The sequence below is a fragment of the Mus caroli genome, unplaced genomic scaffold (genome assembly GCF_978045245.1).
Source record: "Mus caroli unplaced genomic scaffold, Mus_caroli_1 scaffold_2, whole genome shotgun sequence".
Lineage (NCBI taxonomy): Eukaryota > Metazoa > Chordata > Mammalia > Rodentia > Muridae > Mus > Mus caroli.
In genome coordinates this window covers 75,984,436-76,006,181 of record NW_028227257.1, presented here as the reverse complement: position 1 = coordinate 76,006,181, position 21,746 = coordinate 75,984,436, and the positions used below count along the sequence as shown (strand labels likewise).

Sequence of the window (21,746 nt, the reverse complement as noted above, 5' to 3'; positions counted from 1 at the left end):
CTACCAAACTCCTTTTGGATTCCTTTTCCAGAGAATAGGAGATATGGATGGAAAGCCAAATCTAGCTCTGATGCTGTGGTGGCCATGAAGTTCTGATGTTCAAATGCAAAGGCATCAGGCTGAGACCTCTTAAGATTTGTCCCATGCTAAATCTCAAAATGTGTGTGGTGAGTTCCACCTTGACAACTGGATCAGCAGTTTGAAAACAGGTGGTGATCTTAATTAAACTAGACCCACTGATGACAGCAGACTGATTAGAGTATCTAGGTCACACCCACGTTCTACTACCTATCTCAGAGTTAGTCAGTCTAGTTACCTTCTAGATGATGCTGCTGCACATAACCCAGGCACATCGATCTAGGGTAGGAATTCACTGTGCTAACCTGATAATGCACATGTCTGTGGGTCCCCTAACCCCCAATTATCTTGCTGTAACCTTGACATTCCTTTATTTCTTTCACCCATCAGGCAAAGAGGGCTTCTGAGAAGTTCTGTCACAAAGAGCTAGATTCAATAAATTTTGCACCTTCTGTTTTTTTCCATTTTACTACAGTGACACCAAAAAGACCCAAGCAAAGAAGGTACCTATCCTACCAGAGAGCCACTAGCTTTACAATGTCCACCTCATTCTCTGAAAAGGATTCACCTACTGCAAAAGGTATTGCAGCATTCAGTCCTAACTGACAAGATAGATCCTTTAAACAATAATAACAACCAAATAAGCCAATAAGTACATAAGAAAACAAATACCTGATAGTTTGTGAAGGCTTATTTCTTGGCTTTTTGGAACACACTCTGACATATTCCTTTTTGTTTGCATTTTCAATGAACTTCACATATATCCTTTTGTATTTAGTTTTTGCATCTCCAAAATACCCAAGGTACTAAAGAAAAAAAGTATTTTAATTATACAATTATATAGTCTACACATAAATATTATGCTGTTAAGTTCACAGCCTCCCATCCTTTGTAGTTTCCAAAATATATCCATAACCAGACCAGTTTTATTCTGATTTTAACAATGGGCAAGGAGAAAGCAGGAGAGAGAGAAAGAACGCTCGAGGGAGTAAGCACACACGAGCACGTATGAGTGAGTGCTGGTGCCTGAGGAGGAGTTGGAGTTAGAGGAGGTTGTGAGCTTCCTACCATGAACTCAGGTCCAGGTCAAGAGTAGTGTGTGCTATGAACTTCAGAGCTATTGTCTCTGCTGTTATGTCACTGTGCACATGTGTCGGTGTGAATATGTGCATGAGTGCAGGTGTCCTCAGGAATTATAAGAGAGCATAGGATCCCTAGAGCTGGAGTCATCATTCCACCTGCCATGTAGGTCTTAGGAATGGATTCCAGGCTCTCTGCAGGAGCAGCCAGTGCTGTTACCAATCAGAAATGTTGATGCATCTGACATCTGACCCCACCTCTGTTCATCAAAGGGTCAGCTTAGAAAAGCGGATAGAATCAAGCATTTCACTTACACTATTTGTAGCTGCAAATTCTCTTTGCCCATCTCGAATTTCAGGAACAAATTTCTGTAACAAAGCTTTCTGTACTTTCCAAATAGCTGGGGGCTCTTTTCCCGTATTTAAAGCCTCCTATAATAAGCAGAATTAATTACATTTAGGAAAATATGATCATGCTTATATTTATAGACTGTTACTGTGAGTGGGAATCTTTAAGGCCTACCTTAACTTTTCATTTTTTCTCTCTCTCTTTTTTGTGTTTGGTGGAGAAAGTGGGGAGTTGAGGAAGGGTCTCTATGCTGCCCTGGCGGTCCTGGAATCTGCATGTAGATCAGGCTGACTTTACTCCTACAGAGATCACCAGCCTCTGCCTGCTGAGTGATGGTATGAAGGGTATGCACAACTACCCCCAGCATAACTTTTCATTTCTTATCTCTGTCTGAGTTTCTATAGTACACCCCCCACACACACCCCCCAAACAACCTTGTGGTAGTGACATCAAACCAAAGGCCTTAAACAACCTAGGGGGTTGTTGATATATGGATAAACTTGACCCCTAAAAATGATTCAATTCAGTCTCCGCTTCAGTTTTCCCACCAAAAAAGGAGCTCACTGACATGAAATCCATTGCTCTTTTACTGAACTAAGATGACCGAAAGAAACTGCTAGTGGTATTATCTTCCCATTTGTGCAGTCTTATTTTATTTTTTAAAAGATTTATTTATTTTATATATATAAGTACACTGTAGCTGTCTTCAGACACACCAGAAGAGGGGGTCAGATCCCATTACAGATGGTTGTGAACCACCATGTGGCTGCTGGGAATTGAACTCATGACCTTTGGAAGACTAGTCAGTGCTCTTAACTGCTGAGCCATCTCTCCAGCCCTTGTACAGTTTTATAACATCTAAACCAAATATGCTGCAATGTAACAGGAGTTAACTGTCAATGGCAGGATCACAGACAGTGTGAATGTGGCAGCTTTCCTTGTTCTAATTCCTTTGCTTTCCATCTCAACTTAAAAAACAATGCCAGAAAAACCAAACAAACAAAAAATCCAAAAATATATTAAGTATGGCTAGCTAGGCATGCTGGCTCAACTTGTTATCCCAACACTTGGAAGGTTGAGTCAAGAAAACTGCTAGTAGTTCAAGGCTATCCTGGAATTAAAAAACAAAACAAAACAAACAAACAAACACATCAGGCATTCTACTCATGGTGCTACAATTAAAGCTCTAAAATTAAATCCAAATTCATGTTTGTTAGTTCTGTTATTTTCTTAAATTATATAAACATTTTCTAATATCCCTAATAATGTATCAGTTAAAAGTCATAAAAAAATTAACAACAGCACTGTAATTTGGACTAAGATGTAGTTTAATTGGTAAAGTGATTGCTTAGCACATGCAAGGGCCCTGATTCGGTCCTAAGGACTGCATAAAAAAAAAACTGTGTAAGCTGGCGCATGCACATAATCTCAGAATTTTGATGGTAGAGAGCAGAGGATCAGAAGTTCAAGGTCATCCACAGCCATATGGAGCCAGCCTGAACTACATGAAACCCCCATCTCAACAAACATCTGTGGGTGTGATAGCCTTTGCCACAGTGCCAACCTGGGCTACAGAGTAACAGGCTAAATAAATGAATTAAATTATAAATATGACATTCAGTCCAACCTTATCAAACACAGCAACAGGATACTCATAACCTGTTTAATGTTGGGTAGTGCAGGTGTGCCAGTGAAATCATCAGGAAAACACAAGCACCCCAGCTGTACTCGGCCCTTCACACCTGAGAATATTCACTCACCTTAAAGGTCTCTATGTCTTCTATCTTTACGACAAATTCATCACGTTCCCTGTATTGACCTTCACCTCCACTTTCAATATTTTCCTCATCTGTAAAACCTTCTATTGCAACTGTGTCCTGTCCTTTTGCCAACTGGTCTGAAGGAAGACTATCAAGTTCGATGGCTGTGGGGGATTCTGTGGAGTTGACATTTTCCATGGTGTTGACAGTTAATGAAGTCAAATGAAGGTCTTGTTTAACTGTTGCAACAGCAGTGGAGGGAGTGGGAGCAACACCAGCAGTCTCAGCAGATGCACCAGGAGTTGCCACAGGCAGAGCTTCTAAAACTAAGCCACACAAACAGAACCGGTGACAAATATTTAAACAGTTATGTTTTAAGTAATGTCTGAAACATTAGCATAAGGTATTTTTGCAATCAGTTGCTTGGAAACAATACCATGGGAAGAAATTAAGGAATGGCTGTTAATTCAAGAATCAGAGGTACAAACTAAATATAGATAAGACTACAGTGCAAACTTAGAGCTGTGACCTAGCTAACTTTACCTCAAACTACATTACATACATCAAAAATAATTTCAAAAGATAGACACACACACAAACGATAGCAAATAAGGAAGGGCCAGATAACCAACACTTAAGAACTCCTAGAAGAAAAAAACCAAACCAAACCAACAAAAAAGCCAGATGTGGTGGCGCACGCCTTTAATCCCGGCACTCAGGAGGCAGAGGCAGGCGGATTTCTGAGTTCCAGGTCAGCCTGGTCTACAAAGTGAGTTCCAGGACAGCCAGGGTTATCCAGAGAAACCCTGTCTTGAAAAACCAAAAAAACAAAAAACAAAAACAAAAAAAGAACTCCTAGAAAGAAGGATAATTGGATATGAAAAAGAAAAGAAACAGGCTGGAGAACTAGCCCAGCAATTGAGAGAGCACTGAATACTTTTCTAGAAGACCCTGGAAAGATCTCCAGTACCTCCTCGGCAGGCACCTCACAGCTCTCTCAGTCACAGGAGACCTGATGCCTTCTCTTGCTTCCATGGGCACTGGGTGTGCACATGGTACAGACTAACATGAGCCACCCCCCCATACACACAAAACCCCCAATACTTTAACAGCACCAGAAAGTACTGAAATAAAGTAATGCTATGAATGAGATGAAATGAACTCCTACAATGACACGAATTACTAAGAACTCAAGACAAACAAAAACTATGAATAAACTAATTAGTCAAATAAGAAAGTGAAAATTAAAAAATCATCCTATAAAGAAAAAGCACAAGCCCCAGAGACTGGACTGCTAAATTCTACCAACAGTGAAAGAACTAACACTTAATGTCTTAGTCAGGGTTTCTATTCCTGCACAAACATCATGACCAAGAAGCAAGTTGGGAGGAAAGGGTTTATTCAGCGTACACGTCCACACTGCTGTTCATCATCACCAAAGGAAGTCAGGACTGGAACTCAAGCAGGTCAGGAAGCAGGAGCTGATACAGAGGCCATGGAGGGATGTTCCTTACTGGCTTGCTTCCCCTGCCTTGCTCAGCTTGCTCTCTTACAGAACCCAGGACTACCAGTCCAGGGATGGTCCCACCCACAATGGGCCCTCCCCTCTTGATCACTAATTAAGAAAAAGCCTTATAGCTGGATTTCATGGAGGCATTTCCTCACCTGAAGCTCCTTTCTCTGTGATAACTCTGGCCTGTGTTAGGTTGACACATAAAACCAGCAGTACACTTAATAAACTCCAAACTCACTTTATGAAGACAGAGTATCACTATGTAACCTAGGCCAGCCTTGAACTCAAGAGACCCACTTTCCTCTGCCTGCAGAGTACTAGGATTAAAGGCATGAATCACCTTGCCCAACAATACAGTGCTATTCCAATAATAAAACTAGATGACATAATTATAGTAATAATAGTAGTAATGAGAAAACTAGGTCAATATCCCTAATGATATAAACACAAAAATCTTCAGCAAAACTTGATGAATATATCATGTAAAGAGTTATGGGGGGGGTATGGGGGACTTTTGGGATAGCATTGGAAATGTAAATGAGGAAAATACCTAATTAAAAAAAACAAAACAAAAACAAATGAACAACAACAAAAAAAGAGTTATACAAGGGATAGTTGTAGCCCAGTGATAGATAGAGTCTGTCCCATCAGGCACAAGACATGTCAATTCATAGCATAAAAATAAATAAATAAGAACAAATACATAAATAAAAATATGTTATTATGACCAAGTATTATCTATCTTAGGAATATAACTCACATAATACACTATATTAGTGGTACAATGGGAGAAAAAAGAAAATCACCAGGATCATAAACAGGCACAGGAAAAGTATTTTGCAAAATTTAGTACTTTTTCATACAAAAAATGATCAACCTAAAAATGTAAGTAGCTGGAGAGATAGCTCAGTGGTTCAGAGTCCTGAGTTCAATTCCCAGCAACCACATGGTGGCTCACAACCATCTGTAATGGGATCCAATGTTCTCTTCTGGTGTGTCCGCAGATAGTGACAGTGTACTCATATACGTAAAATACACAGGTGTAAAAGCTAAGTAACTGACTTAGTGGGGATCAACAGGTCATGTGGTACCTTTAATTTCTTATGTATTGGCTTTCTAGACAGTAGCATTTATAATGAGAAGTTTTCTTCTTTATCCACATTCTAGCACTTTCCATTGCTTTCAATGCTCCTGTCTGTTCCATGTCAATGTCCATTCAGTTTAACTTTCTGTTTAGGGAGAGAATTACTAGGAAAGTGAGTACTTTCGTTGTAGCCTTCCTTGTTAAACTTAGCTTATGAAATTACTAGTGTTCAGGAATCATGCATAGCTTACATGTCTGCACTTTCAAATTTATGTAAAACTTACTATTTTGCTTTGTATATTTAAATATTTCCATATATGATTTATGCTATATAAGAAAAGAGTTCCAAAAGAAAAAGAAATGAAAAAATATTATTTTACAATGCCAACAATAACACAATACCTTCAGTCTCAGCCCCTGAAAGGCTCCTGAGGGCTCTAGCAGACCCAAGCACGACAAACACATTCCTGCTCCCTCTTGCCAAGAATGGTTACATTACACAGTCCTAAAGCTACCTACCAAGGTTTATTCCCTTATTTTGCAGCTTTTTCCTCCTGAGGCTGACCAGCAAGTTTCAGCTACCAAAGCACTGAAGTCTAACAATCAAAAGCCCCCTTTTGGCCCACCTATTTAACATGTCCAATTAAAATTAAAGATCTCATCCTACTATGGGGTTTCCCGCTGTTCCCTTATAAACTCCCATATGCCATGTTTGTCTCCTCTCTGCCCTTTTGGTCCCTCTGGGGTAAGTATCCTCCTCCTCCTCCTCCCCTTCCCCTTCTCTTCTCCCTCATCCTCTCTTTCCTTTCTTTTGTCTCTTAGTCCCTGCCCTGTGTCCCCCGGGGCAAATAAATCTCCTCTGTCCTGATGTTGGTGTGCCCTGTGTGATTCCGATCCTTTTAGATCCCTGAGAGTTTGAGACCAGCCAGGGATCCATAGTAAGACCTTGCCTCAAAATAATAAATAGCTAAAATGTTAGAAAAAAATGTAAGTATAATCTCAAGAGAAAAATATATGCACTCAACCACACAAGTTCAAAATATATCGAGTAAACTCTGAGGATACAGGTTAGTGGTAGAGTACGTACTTGCTGCACATGTGCCAAGCCTTGAGTTCTATCTTCAATACTGAAAAAATAAGTGTGCAAATAAATGACAAAGAAAAAGATAATATAACCCAACCTTAAAAAAAAAAAATCACAAACATGGGCTGGTGAGAGGGATCAGCGGGTTAAGAGCACTGACTGCTCTTCTGAAGGTCCTGAGTTCAAATCCCAGCAACTACATGGTAGCTCACAATCATCCGTAATGAGATCTGGCACCTTATTCTGGTGTGTCTGAAGACAGCTACAGTGTACTTACATATAATAAAAATCTTTGGAGCAGAGTAAGCAGGGCCACAGTGAGCAGAGGTCCTGAGTTCAATTCCCAGCAACCACATGATGGCTTACAACCATCTGCACAGCTACAGTATACTCATATACATAAAATAAATAAATAAGTCTTCAAAAAAAAAAATCACACACATGCCAGGCAGTTTAATCCCAGCACTCGGGAGGCAGATCTGTGAGTTTGAGGCCAACCTGGTCTACAGAGTTTCAGGACAGTCAGGATTATATGGAAAATCCCTGTCATAAAAAAAACCCAAAAATAAAATGAGATAAATAAAGGAAACATTCTGATATACCCGTTTCATCTATCCACTTTTGTAATTCCTGAAATAAGTACATTTCTTACTTCTGTTTACTGTATGTGGGAGGTCTGTCTGTCTGTCTCTGTATGTGTATGCATGCTACAGGGCTTATTAAGAGGAGTCCGTTCTCTCATTCGACCTTTATATATGTTCTAGGATAGAACTCAAATAGTCGGGCTTCTTGAAAACCACCTTATCTGCCTTCCTGAGAAATTCTAGGGGGAATGTTTTACTACTCCAGGAATACATGTTTACTTTCTTTTGAAATTATTTATTATGTTTTCAAGATTTTGGTAGGTGGGAGAGTCACTATAGCTATGGCTATTCTGAAACTTACTATGTAAAACAGACTGGCCTCAAACTCACTGAGATCTGCCCACCTCTGCCTCCTAAACTCTGGGATTAAAGGTGTACACCACTATACCTACTGCTTTAGAAACAATGTACAAGACTTGAGTAATAATATAAAGTAGGATTTCCTTGTACTTTATAATCATGGAATATTTACCAAGCCACTTAGAAAATTCATAAAGTTCTCAAGGGTGTGGTGGTGTATCTTTGATTCCAGCACTTGGGAGACAGAGACAGGTGGATCTCAGTGAGTCCAAGGCCAACCTATTCTACATACGAGTTCCAGACAGCAAGAGCTACATAGTGAGACCTTGTCTCAAAAAAGGTTTTGTTTTTTTATTTTTTGTTTTTCATAACACCTTAAGTAGACATCTGAACTTAAACTAGATAAAATAACAAGGTACCATTTAATAGAAAAACAATGTTTGACCGTTACTCATAGCTCTTTGGTTAAAAAAGAAGTCAATGAAGCTGAAAAGATAAAGGTACTGGGCATAAACAGACATACACACAAGCAAAACACCCATACACACAGAAGTTAAAATAAAATAAAAATCTAAAGTAACAAAACATTTAAAAACAGATTGTTATAAACACAATTAATGGGATATGGCCAGAGTATGTGAAAGTGTAAGTATCATTCAGAAAATACAATAACAATTAAGTACTAAAGACAAGAACCAAGAAGGAGAATACCAAAGGAAGACAAGGGAAAGAATTAAGATGTTGAAATTAAGAAAACAGGATAAAAACCCAGTCTGTTACAGTTACCATTACAATTCCAATGATCTAGCCGAGGAAGTAGCCAGACTGGCAGAGTGCTTGATCAGCTTGTACAAAAACCTTGGGTTTCATTCTCAATGTTGCTGGGGGAGTGTGGGTGCCTATAATTCCTGCACTCAGGAAACAGGCAGTTCAGGTCACCTTTAGATATATGGCAATTTTATTTTATTTTATTTATTTATTTATTTATTTATTTTTGGTTTTTCGAGACAGGGTTTCTCTGTGTAGCTCTGGCTGTCCTGGAACTCACTTTGTAGACCAGGCTGGCCTCAAACTCAGAAATCCGCCTGCCTCTGCCTCCCAAAAGGCGTGCACCACCACGCCCGGCTTCACATGGCAATTTTAAAAAGATCAGTTTAGAATTCAAGAGGCCCCACCTAAAAACCAAACAACCAAAACAAAAATCCCAAAACATCTAATAATATTCTGCAAAAAAGTAAAAATGAAAACCCCCTAAAATCTACGCAGAGCATAAAGATCCCCAAAAGCGAAACTCTCCTGAGCACAGGCAGCAACACTAGAACTAACCCAGTCCTGACCTCAGATCACACTAACAAAACAGCAACGGCACAGAAATGAGACTCAGGAAGAAGCCCACACCTGCAGTGACCTGATTTTCAACAAATTCCTGGAGAAAGGACAGCCTCTTCAAGAAACGGTGCTGGGAAAACTGAATGTCCACATTTGGAAGAATAACTGGATAACTATTTTTTGCGCTATCGAAAATGAATTCACAACAGATCAAAGAGCTTAGTTGAAAACATGAAACTTTGAAATTATTACAAGAAATAAAGCATAAAGAAAACATTAAAGGCAGGTGAGATGGTTCAGCAAAGTCACTTGCCACGCCTAGGAACCTGAGATCAATGCCTGAGGGGGAACCAACTCCCACAAGTTGTCTTCTGAAGCAAGATGACATGCGTGTCCTCCCTCCAAACATGCCCATACAAAATAAATGTAATTAAACAAACAAACCAGAAAGAAAGACAGAAAAAAAGGACAGTACACTTTACCACCCAGAAACAGGTTAGGGTTCAGATGAGAAGAAATGACAAGCAGGCCTGTGCAGAACCAAGGCTGCTATACAGAACTGAAACAACTCAAGAGTAAAGAGTCAACCTAAAGAATGAAAGAAAGCGCCAGGTGCTGATGGCGCATGCCTTTAATCCCAGCACTTGGGAGGCAGAGGCAGGCAGATTTCTGAGTTCAAGGCCAGCCTGGTCTACAGAATGAGTTCCAGGACAGCCAGACTATACAGAGAAACCCTGTCTCAAAAAAAAAAAAAAAAAAAAAAAAAAAAGAAACAAACACTGAGAGAAAGTGCGTTTTTCCAGTTTCCTAGCTCTCAGCAGTTACGAGCACTGGCTGCTGCTTTCCCGAGGATCTATTTGCAGCATCCGTATGGTGGTTGACAAGTGTTTGCAACTCCAGTTCCGGATGATCCAATGCCATCTTCTAAATGAGCATCAGGCATACACATGATAGTGTATACATATAAACATTTAGACAAAACATTCATGCATATAAGATAAAAGTAAATTAAAAAAAGAATGGGTTGGGCTGGTGAGATGGCTCAGTGGGTAAGAGCACCCGACTGCTCTTCCGAAGGTCCAGAGTTCAAATCCCAGCAACCACATGGTGGCTCACAACCATCTGTAATGAGATCTGGCGCCCTCTTCTGGAGGGTCTGAAGACAGCTACAGTGTACTTACATATAATAAATAAATCTTAAAAAAAAAAAAAAAAAAAAAAGACCATGTCCTATGGACACAGATATAATTTATTAAAAAAAAAAAAAAAAAAAAAGAATGGGTTTTTACCAGTAAACCCTATAATCCCTGGAGGGATTAATATGTAAAATATAAAAATAACTCTAAGATTTTAAATTTTACTTTACTGTATTTTCTGTGTTATGGGTGCTTCTCTGTATATATATTCATATACCATGTACATGCCTGGTATCCATCCATGGGTGTCAGATCCCCTGAATGGAATTACAGGTGGTTGTCAGTTCCCATATGGTGTTAGGAATTGAATCCAGGTCTTTCAGTAGAGGAGCCAGTTATTTTAATTGCTGAATTCCAGCCCTCTCTGAGAATTATTCAAACAGTAATAAATAAATAAAATTAAAATTTTAAGCAAAAAATAAAACAATGAACTGGATAGAAAAAATGCCGGAAATCCTTAGCCATTCAGAAAATGCAAATTAAAACTACAGAGACTATCTCACCAGTCAGAATAGCTACTACCATCAAGAAATAAACAAGCCAAGCGGGGTGTGGGGGCACACGCCTTTAATCCCAGCACTCGGGAGGCAGAGGCAGGCGGATTTCTGAGTTCGAGGCCAGCTGGTCTACAAAGTGAGTGCCAGGACAGCCAGGGCTACACAGAGAAACCCTGTTTCGAACCCCCCCCCCAAAAAAAAAAGAAGAAGAAGAAATAAACAAGCCAAGTGTGGTCATGGACAACTGGAATCTGAGCACTTTGGTAGTCTGATGCATGCCTAGATCCTGTCTCAATAAACTAAGAGACAAAGGAGAGCTGGGGGGGGAGGGGGGGAGCAGGGAGACACAAAGTCAGATAAGAGCATGAGAGCATGGAAATAATTTAAGAATGTGCCTTTGTTTAATCCCAGGTGTGGGATATAGGGCTGCTTCCGACTGTCCACAGTAGCTGACTATGATTTGTCTTGTGCTCTAGCAGAGTGGCTTTGCTACCTGCAGATAGTTTCTGTGATTGTGTGATATTTGAAATTCTGGGAACTTTTCAGAGTATATATAAGTGCTAGAGTTCTAATAGGCATGGTGAGTAGTTGTTGATCACTTAAGGAGGTTGGCTGCAGTCAGTACAGTAGCCATGACCAGAGAAGAAACAAAAGGAAATTAGTTACATTTAGGGATTTTCCTACTTCCTTTTCCCTTCTATCCTTGTTTCTCTCCTATAGTGTTAGGGTGTGAAGGATAAAGACCAGCTACAAGTTGTACTTTTACTTTTGTTTTGTTTTGTTTTTTAAAGATTTATTTATTTACTATTATATGTAAGTACATGTCTTCAGACACTCGAGAAGAGGGCATCAGATCTCATTGCGGATGGTTGTGAGCCACCATGTGGTTGCTGGGATTTAAACTCAGGACCTTCGGAAGAGCAGTTAGTGCTCTTAGCTGCTAAACCATCTATCTCTCCACCCTCCTGCTTTTACTGTTTATTTGGTTTTGTGACAGAGACTCACATCAAGCAGCCCTGGCTAGCCTGGAACTCACTATGTAGACCAGGCTGACCTTGAATTCACAGATATCCTCCTGCCTCTGCCTCCTAAGTGCTGAAATTAAAGGCATGAGCACAGAGCTTGTTTTGTTTTCTGAGATAGGGTCTCACACAACTCTGGAGAACCTTTAGATATATTTAGTATCAAACATTTATGTTAACTATCTGGTATATCAGTTATTTCATATTATCTTAATGAAGACAGCCTCAAGTCCAGAAACGGAAAAGTATAAAGTCTTAAAATTCCTGTTTATACAAGAGTTCAACAGAAATACATGCTTTAAAATCAGATAAACTAATTCAGATGCAGGTCTGTCACTAGTCCTATGGACTTTGGTGGTTCACTTCCTGACAGCTCTATCACCTGGGTGCCTCCCCCCAAAATGATGTGCATGTGTGTAACTGACTGCAGGTGCCCAAAGAAGCCAGAGACATCAGTTGTCCCATGGAGCTGAAATTACAGGTGGCTGTGATATACCCAGTGTGGGTGTTAGAGGAATCGAACTCAGGCCTTCTGGGAAAGCAGTTATGTGCTCTCAACTGAAGAACCATCTCCCCAGCCCAATCTTGTATGCACATCTCCCGACTCTTATTCCGGGCAAAAAAAAAAAAAAAAAGTCATAGCTATATAAATTGTTGCAATTATTTTTTTCCTTAACCTGTTCCGTAAAATAGTAAACTGTGGCTGCACTGGTGGCTCATACCTTTAATCTTAGTACTTAACTCAAAGTCAGATGGTCTACATAGTAAGACACTATCTTAAAAATAAAGTATACTTAACTGTCAACTGTTAATTGAAGGAAAAAGTGAATTGTCTACCCAGAATTTGGGAATACAGTTAGGAGCCAGCACAGAACTTGGAAGGTCTCTCTTAGCCAGATGCACATGCTTTTTGTATACAACCACTTCAAATATTAACATGCTAATCTTTGGGTAAAACTAGGAATATTAAGAAAATAAGAGCCGGGCAGTGGTGGCGCATGCCTTTAATCTCAGCACTCAGGCGGATTTCTGAGTTCAGGGCCAGCCTGGTCTACGGAGTGAGTTCCAGGACAGCTGAGGCTACACAGAGAAACCCTGTCTTGAAAAACCAAAAAAAAAAAAAAAAAACCTATAATACAAATCTTCCATTCCTAAACTGCCTTAAGATGTCTATGCTTTGAGGAATGCAGCTAGCAGACTATGTAAGATGATTCTTTGTGGCGTAACCAAAATCCTACATGCAAGGAAATGTCAAAAAGCAAACTCCCGAGGTATGTTCTTGTCCTTAAGATGTATTTGCAGAACTGCATAGGTTTTAAAACTTAAGCCATAGCTAGAAAACTAATGGTGATAACTGCAAACTGTTTAAAACTTTACCTGTTTTCTTTGTTTTATCGGAAGTAGCATCCAACACAGTTAAGGGAGCAGAGGTGTTCTTATAGATATCATGGCCACATGAGCCAGGATCTTCCTCATCAGAAGAAAATGAAGATAATTGTTCTAAAGTTTTAAGTTCACTGTCAGCTTTTTCTGACAGACTGACCCCTCCTGTCTCAGATGGTGCTTGTGCTGCAGGTGATGTCTTTGCAAAAGGTGGGGGACAGAACGTACGGGTGGCTTGCATTCCTGATCGTCTGGTTCTGTTAGGTACTCGAACAGCAAGAGTGGAGAACTGCTGCTTGGGCCCACACTTCAGGAAGTCTAAAAAAGAAGCAATAAATCCTGTTTTGACCTCCGGCTGCTTTTCCTCGACTTCCTTGATTTTCTGCCTCATCTTTTCTTGATGCTGAAAACCTTCATCGCAGCTTTCCAAGGAAGGGGAAGTGTATGGTACATACACATCTGTCCCTCTGGGGTTCTGTCGCTTGCACTGAGCAGACTTTTTCAGTTGTTTTTGATTATCTTCTTCCTCTTTACCTTGTTCTTTTCCTTTAGCTTTTTCCTTTGGAAGGTTAAAATATGTTACATCTTGTTTTTCATCTTCAGTCTTGCCACTGGCTGCATCCCCTGGCTGGGATATGGCCATCAGTGCAAGTGTACTCCTTCTAGGGTTCACCAACACACCAGTGTCATCACCTACTAGGGTAAAGTCACGCTCTGATACTACACTGTCTCCACTTATGCTCCGACTATTAGAGACAAACTCTTGATTTCTGTTATTACTCAGTGCACTGTCAACAGCAATTTCCCTGTCTTCTTTAGACTCATGGTTTATAGTCAACTGTTTCTTGAATGGGTCAGAACTTTGTTCCTGGATTTCCTGACCCAGTCCAACCATGGCAGAAGGTACTTTAGTTGGTATATTTTGACTAGGTGTCTCCATATGCGGTTGATCAAGAACTGTTTCTGACTGAAGGGTGGGTACTGATGAAAGATTTACACTAACCTGATTTCCATTCAAGGAAATATCATTAATACTCTGTGGCTTTCCTACTGAAGCTGTTATGGAGTTAAAATCTGAATTCACATGCCTGACATTTAATGACTGCTGATAATGAGACTTAGAATCACTACTTTCAATATCTTGCATGGTTTCATTTGCAGCTGACTTGGAAAAGTCAGAAGGTGTAACCCCACAAGCTGCTGCTGTAGCTGCTAAGATGTCATCTACATTTGATAAAATATTTCTTTCATCACTGAGAAGCATTGCCTCTGGGAAGCATATTGATCCAAGAGAAACAAACTGATTCTTTGAGTCATGTGGATTGGCTTCACTAAAGGGGCCCTTTGTTGTTAGCTGTTGCAATGGTTTTGAAGGTTCAGGGAGGTCTAGTTTCATAATATCAGAATTGTGAGGATGGAGCTGCTGTTGAGGATGTTCACCGTTGCTCTGGATGATATGACCATCCATCTGTAGGAAAGGATGGACTATCTGTTGCGGACTCTGAACACGCTGTACTTGCAAGGATGCCTTTGCTTGTCCCAGGCTGGCCTGTAGAATTCCAGCCTGTTGAAGAATCTGTAAGTCACAGGCAGAGTCTAAAAGGACTGATGTATTAGGAAGAGCCTGATGACTATGCCCTAAAGCATGATTTGGAATCTGTATCTGAGATGAGGCACTCATTATTTGATCATGCTGTTGCTGAACCTTCGCTTCATGCATCTTGTGCATGAGAGAATGCTGCTGGTTGAGGTCTTTAGTATTCAACCTTCCCTGTGGAGGTTGCATTAAATTCGTTGCCTTCTTAAGATCAGTGGCTACTGCATTATTGGACTGGACACTTGGCTGGTTAAGTTGTGTCACTGAACCGACCATGTTTTCTTCTTGTTTTGAACCCTGGAGAGCAACTCCAACAACTTGGTCTTCAAGGTGAGAGTTACTTCTGGTTACACTCTGAGAATACCTATCCTCTGCCTTTGATGTCTTATAAACTGACTCTTGAGCATTCACTTCCCCATCAGGTAGCCTTTGGCTTGATGATTCAAGAGATGCTTGTGACTGCAATGCCTGTAATTTTTGCACTGGAAAATCTTCTTGCTTTGACGATGTATACACGCTTGAGTCAAGCTTTCTTTCAGCATAAGACTTTGGATCAGGGGAAGGTATGCTACTTTGTAATGTCTGACCACGAGTAGAGGATGCAAAAGATGACTGCACAACAGGCAAAAACTTTTGGGGCTGAGGAGAAGATCCTTGGGTCTGAGCATTTGGGGATGAATGCATAGAAGTATAATTTGGTGTTGGGGTAGAAATTGGCAAGCTCTGACCCCGAGAGGCAGAAGAATAAGAAAGAGAAGGGGCTGTTAATGTCAGAGACTGTCCTGATGCATAGCCTTCTGAAGGACTAACAACTGATAAAACTTGAGACTGAGATGAATAACTGACCTGTGTTTGGCTAACTGGTGATAAACCCTGAGAGTGACCAGAAGAATAATTTTGAGACTCACTGACTGATGGCAGGTCTCTTGTTTGAGCAGGATAATTCTCATTTGTAACTAAGGATAATACTTCTTGCTGATTGGATGAATAACTAAGTGTCTGGTTTTCAGAGGTTACAGGCTGAGATGACCCAGAAAAAGTCAATGTTTTGTATAAGGATGGCAATTTCTCAACCCTGCTGGACCTATAAACCTGTGAGTGAACAATAGATGGCACATTATGTGGCTGTACTAAACCATAATTTTGGGACTGACTGACTGATAAAAGGCTTGGTAGCTGTGCTGTAGAATAAATTTGTGCTTGACCTGATATTACAGAACTCTGGTTATGTAAAGGTTTAGAATAGTTTAGTGTTTGCACAGGAGGAATTACACTTTGAGGCTTCGGAATTGTAGTTGATGTTAGTGGCTGTTTTGTAGAACAGCTGTCTACTCTTGTAGCAGAAGGAAGGTACCCTGATGATGGAATTACAGATGAGTAAGACTGAGCCAGTTCTGCTGAGACCTGAGGGGTCTTCTGCGGCAATACTCCATTGCTCACCTGAGTAGAATCTCGAACTGAACTACAGGATAAAGACGACTGCCTGGATGGTTCCTGAAAATTACCAATACTTGCACTTGATAGGTAACTATGTAAGGGATGCTGTGAACCAGTCAGTTGTGCCTGAATAGACTGGGTAACCGAAGGCCGCTGGTGGTGTTTAATAACGCTACATTCTCGAAGAAGAGCTCTTTCAATGGAAGCAGCAGAACTAGTAAAAAGAGCTGAATTATAGGCTTGAGGGGTTTGCTGGGCTCCCCCAAGTGTTGAAGGCAACAAACTAAATTGAGGTTGTAAAAGATGGGGTGCTGACTCTTGAGCTGAGCGATATGTTGAAGACTGAGGTGGTACGCTGTTACTTAATGCAGAACTGCCCAGGCGCTCAAATGCCAAAGCAGTCGGAACAGTTCCCTGGGAAGTCTTAATTTGTAGCAAAGGGTCATGAGGGCTTAAAATTCCATTTGATGTAGTGTTAAAAGATGAATCTTGAAGCACCAAAGGTGAGGTGGTCGCAAAGTTTCTATTGCTAAAGGTAGATGAATGCTGATAAGCAGACAAAGTTGGTGGTGGAAGTGTCCCAGTGGTTGGCAAGGGTCCTGCAACAAACAGCTCAGTTGCTGCTGAGGAATGCATGCCTATGAAGAGAACACAGAGACATTTCTATGTAATTATAGCACAGATATTTAAATAAATGTTGACATTGTAGTGTCACACAGATCTCAGGACATCAAAATGTCTAATTGGATATTTATATACGAATGTTTAAAATTATAGTTAAAATTGTTTGCTTTTGCTGGGCATGGTGGCTCATGCCTTTAATCCCAGCACTTGAGAGGCAGAGGCAGGCGAATTTCTGAGTTCGAGGCCAGCCTGGTCTACATAGTGAGTTCCAGGACAGCCAGGGCTACACAGAGAAACCCTGTCTAGGAAAAAAAAAAAAAAAGTTTGCTTTCTTAAAACAAAAATCAAAGTTCTGAAAGATGCAACAATTTATATTCACTATCCTTAAATAGGTGAGTTTACATATATGGAACTGGACAAATGCCATATGAAAATTAAGAAGCCAGTAAAAATGTACATAACTCTCTGGCAATTAATGTACTCTAACTTCCTAACACAAAATAAAGTAAAATATACAAAACATTAAAACACTAAATATTGCCGGGTGTGGTGGCGCACACCTTTAATCCCAGCACTCGGGAGGCAGAGGCAGGCGGATTTCTGAGTTTGAGGCCAGCCTGGTCTACAAAGTGAGTTCCAGGACAGCCAAGACTACACAGAGAAACCCTGTCTCGAAAACCCCCCATAAATAAATAAATAAACAAATAAATTTGTTTAGGGGTTTTAATAATTTATAGGTGTGTGTATGTTGCTTTTGTTTATTTTTTTTCTTTGCCCTACTTTGTGTGGGTTCTCCTAACTATCTCCTATCTTCTCTGGCTCAAATCAGTTTTTCTAGTCTCAACTGTCACTAAGCGGCTTCTCTTCTTGCGCTGCTCTCTGACCCTATTCATATGTTTCCTGGGGACTCCTGAACCCTACTTCTCTTCTCTCAGCCTCTTCTGGCTTTTTAAATCCTCTCCTGTTCCCAGAATTCCAAGAGGAAGCCAACACTGAAAGAAATAGCGTCCTTTAAATGGTCAAACACATAAAAATAAGTCCTACTACATTTCTATTGATTTGTTTTAGCTACTAATTATGCAGTTTTGAAGCTGTTTCTCCATTCTTTCCTATGTCTTTCCCAGGGTTCTCAGGTATCTGATGTGATCTTTCTGTTGAACCCTCAAGAGCATATGCACAACTGAGTGAGGTAAAAACCTAACAGCAATGGTTCTCTTTCCTGCAACTTGGATACCGCTTCTTGAGCCTTTTATATTCTTGGACATCTTATCTTCTAGCATTGCCTTGGGTAATAAAGAAAGTAAAGGAATTCCAGGCTGTAAAGGACCAAGTAGTTGAATTACTCTATTGAGGGCTCTCAAATCTATTAACATTCTCCATTTCCCCAATTTCATTTTTATAACAAACACAGGAATTCCATGGGCTGGCAGACTCTTCTATATGTTGAGCCTCCAACAGTTCTTGTACCAGTTGCTAAAGTGCCTGTAATTTTAATGTAACGATCACTGCTCTATCCACACAGGCTTCTTAGTCAACCATGTACAATTTCAGCAGTAGCCCCCCCCCCCCCCCTTTATCCATTTGGAAGCCAAGTCCCTGCTGTGATGGTGTTTGGACAGCCTGCACAGTCTGTGGCTGCTTGTTCTGGATGACGTTTCCCAAAACCTTCCCCAGAAGCGTCTTCCTTTCATCCCTTATTTTATGGACTGGCTCTGGTATTGAGGAGATATTAATCTGAATTCTCTATTGCCATAATGAATCCCATCCCTATACATTTATGGCTATGTAGTCACATAAGGCCTTAACTTTTCTATTTGACCTTCTGTCCCACACATTTAAGCCATCACACACTTTTTCCCCCTAAGATAACTTTCCAATTCCTAGAAACTGTGTAGAAACATTTTGAAGTGCCATTCTGAATTCCATGATTTTTGAGAAATGATAGCTACATCAGCTCCTGTATCCACCAAACCTTCTATTTGAATGTCATTCACTTACAACTTTAATTTTGACTTCTGATCATTGACAACTGTTTGCCAGAACACATGTTTCCCAGGACATCCAGACCCTCCAGATATTTCTCTGGATCGGCTTTGCCTTTCCAGAGAAACAGTAACAGCTAAGGAATCCTATCACATGTTGAACTGCATCTATCTTTTTACCATAAGCCATAATTTAAATTTCGCATTTGAAATCTACATTTATAACTCCTAATTCCTAGATGAACAATAAATCCTTAGGAAGTCAAATTGCTCCTTCCTGAGACCACTCCTACTGCCCCTGAAGGCAAAGGACTATAAATTCTAGTAGTTATTTTATTACATTGATTTTTGGGGGATAACATAAGATTTTTATCTATGGCCAAATCGGCAGCAGCATTTGTCTATAGTAGCATGCATTAAATCTGCAATACTCAGTGGAGGTTTTTCTGCCTGCTTGTTATTTCCTATCTAACAAGAGGCTAACAGCTTGTACTTTTTGCTGTGGTGCCTTGAGAAAGCCCCTCCCCTCCCCCACCCCATTTCGTTTCCTGACAGCAAGAAATTGCCTTGCATATGTCTCTTGGACATAAACTCATTGGTCCAATTGCACCCCTTGCCACACTGCTTGTATAATCCTGGATGTTTAGGCCTTCTTTCTGGCTTATATTTAGAAAAACCATTGCTTTTAGAGATGCCTCGTTCCCAATTTGGTTTCAAATGTCCATATTTCCCACAAAAAAAGCACTGGGTTTTTTGATATGAGACCTCTAGCTATAGCCTGACCTCTTATATTAATTCTCTGCACTCAACTGCATTGTTCCAAATTCGTAACTTCTCTCCACCATGATGACCATTGCAGTTGAGAGCTATCTTTTAGTACAGCTGTTACCACTCCTTCCAGTCGGGGGTGAATAAGTCTATTTTGAGTAATTCAATTATTTAGAGTTTGTTTCATACAAGGCAAGTGCATCCTATAAGATATCATTGCTTCTTTAAAAATGCCTGAAGTCGGGCTGGAGAGATGGCTCAGTGGTTAAGAGCACTCACTGCTCTTCCAGAGGTCCTTAGTTCAATTCCGAGCAACCACATGGTGGCTCACAACCATCTGTAGTGGGATCTGATGCTCTCTTCTGGTGTGTCTGAGGACAGCTACATGTACTCATATACATAAAATAAATAAATCTTAAAAAAAAATCATTTCTATAGGATACCATCCTATTTCATCATAACTTTGTGGATTCTCTCCATTAGCAGGCATATACTTGATAAACACTGGGAATTCTGTTGGCGATTTTGTGACCCAGGACTGCCTATTCTCAAAAGGTGCTGTGGGTTTAACCCAGTCTCCTGAAAAGGGCTGTCTCATCTGACCATCCTTCTGCTTTTCCACTTCTTTGACTGACTGTTGTGGTTGATCCAGGGAGTGGCACTATTTGGAGGTGTGGCTTTGTTGGAGGTGTGTCACTGTGGGCATGGACTTTAAGAGACCTTCATTAGCTGCCTGGAAGTGACTCTTCTGCTAGCAGCCTTCAGATGAAGATGTTGAACTCTCAGTTCCTCCTGCACCATGCCTGCCTGGATACTGCCATGCTTCTGCCTAGATGATAATGGACTCAACATCTGAACCTGTAAGGCAGCCCCAATTAAATGGTGTCCTTATAAAGTTGCCTTGGCCATGGTGTCTGTTCACAGCAGTGAAACCCTAACTAAGACACTGCCCTTTGAAATAGCTAGCTCCTTCCCCTCTCTTCTACCTGGAGGAAACTCCCTCTCTCTGGTTCCTTCATTGGGAATGAGCCTACTTTTTTTTTTTTTTTTTTTTTTCCGAGACAGGGTTTCTCTGTGTAGCCCTGGCTGTCCTGGAACTCACTTTGTAGACCAGGCTGGCCTCAAACTCAGAAATCTGCCTGCCTCTGCCTCCCGAGTGCTGGGATTAAAGGCGTGCGCCACCACCGCCCAGCTATGAGCCTACTTTTTTCCTCCCTTTTCTTGACATTTTTCTTTCATTGTTTTATTCCCAAGCTTCTCAATTTTCATCTGATTTTTTCCAGTTGCTCAGCCATGTGAGTGCAGGAGCCCAAAGAGGTCAGAAGCAACAGATGTCCGGGAGCTGGAGTTACAGATGGTTGTGAGCTACCTGGCATGTGTCAAATACAGGTCCTCTGGAAAAGCAGCATGTTTTCTCAACTGCTAAGGAATTTTATTACCAACCTTCCCATGTAGACATTAAAATAAAGCTTAATTTTTGCTCCTGTCAAACTGGTACATAGCTAATTAAGTATAAAATATAAACTGAGTTTCTCTTTCGTAATTATAAAACCTTTAATTTGAAATTGAGTTAATTTAAATTGAACTGACAGAATGGAGCCCTGAATTATGGTAAAAGAGTTCCTGATGAAGCAGCCTGAGTATTTCGGGACTAAACAAAGGACAGAAAATTCACCATAGAAGAGTCTTTAGTGTTAGAATTGGCACTACTCGCTTTAATATCAAGTGTTCACAAAAGACCTAAAGTAGAACAAAGTATCTCCAAGGAAAATAAAAGTTCAAGTTAGATTCCTGCTCTCATTTAAAAAGTAATTTTTGAAAAGCAAACCCAAGTTTCATATAACAAGTCTGTTTTATCTTGAAATAGCAAACAAATACTGTATTGTATTGTATTGGAGAGAGAGAGAGAGAGAGAGAGAGAGAGAGAGAGAGAGAGCTCACAGGTTTGTTGTTGTTTTAGAGGCAGGGTCTCACCATGTAGATCTGGCTGTCCTCCTGAGTACTGAGATTAAAGGAGTGC

The 21,746-nt window shown here is 40.4% G+C and overlaps 1 protein-coding gene across 2 annotated transcripts in view; it reads right to left on the bottom strand.

Annotated features, from left to right (window-relative positions):
* Qser1 (glutamine and serine rich 1) overlaps positions 1-21,746 on the bottom strand; it is a 61,780-nt gene that overhangs the window by 21,368 nt on the left and 18,666 nt on the right. For both annotated transcript variants that reach the window (XM_021156507.3, XM_021156510.3), the window contains exons 3-6: positions 13,313-16,990; positions 3,267-3,592; positions 1,473-1,589; positions 751-884 (exon numbers count right to left, since the gene is read on the bottom strand). In XM_021156507.3, the coding sequence (XP_021012166.2) occupies positions 751-884; positions 1,473-1,589; positions 3,267-3,592; positions 13,313-16,990 (4,255 nt within the window). The remainder of the gene's footprint in view (positions 1-750; positions 885-1,472; positions 1,590-3,266; positions 3,593-13,312; positions 16,991-21,746) is intronic.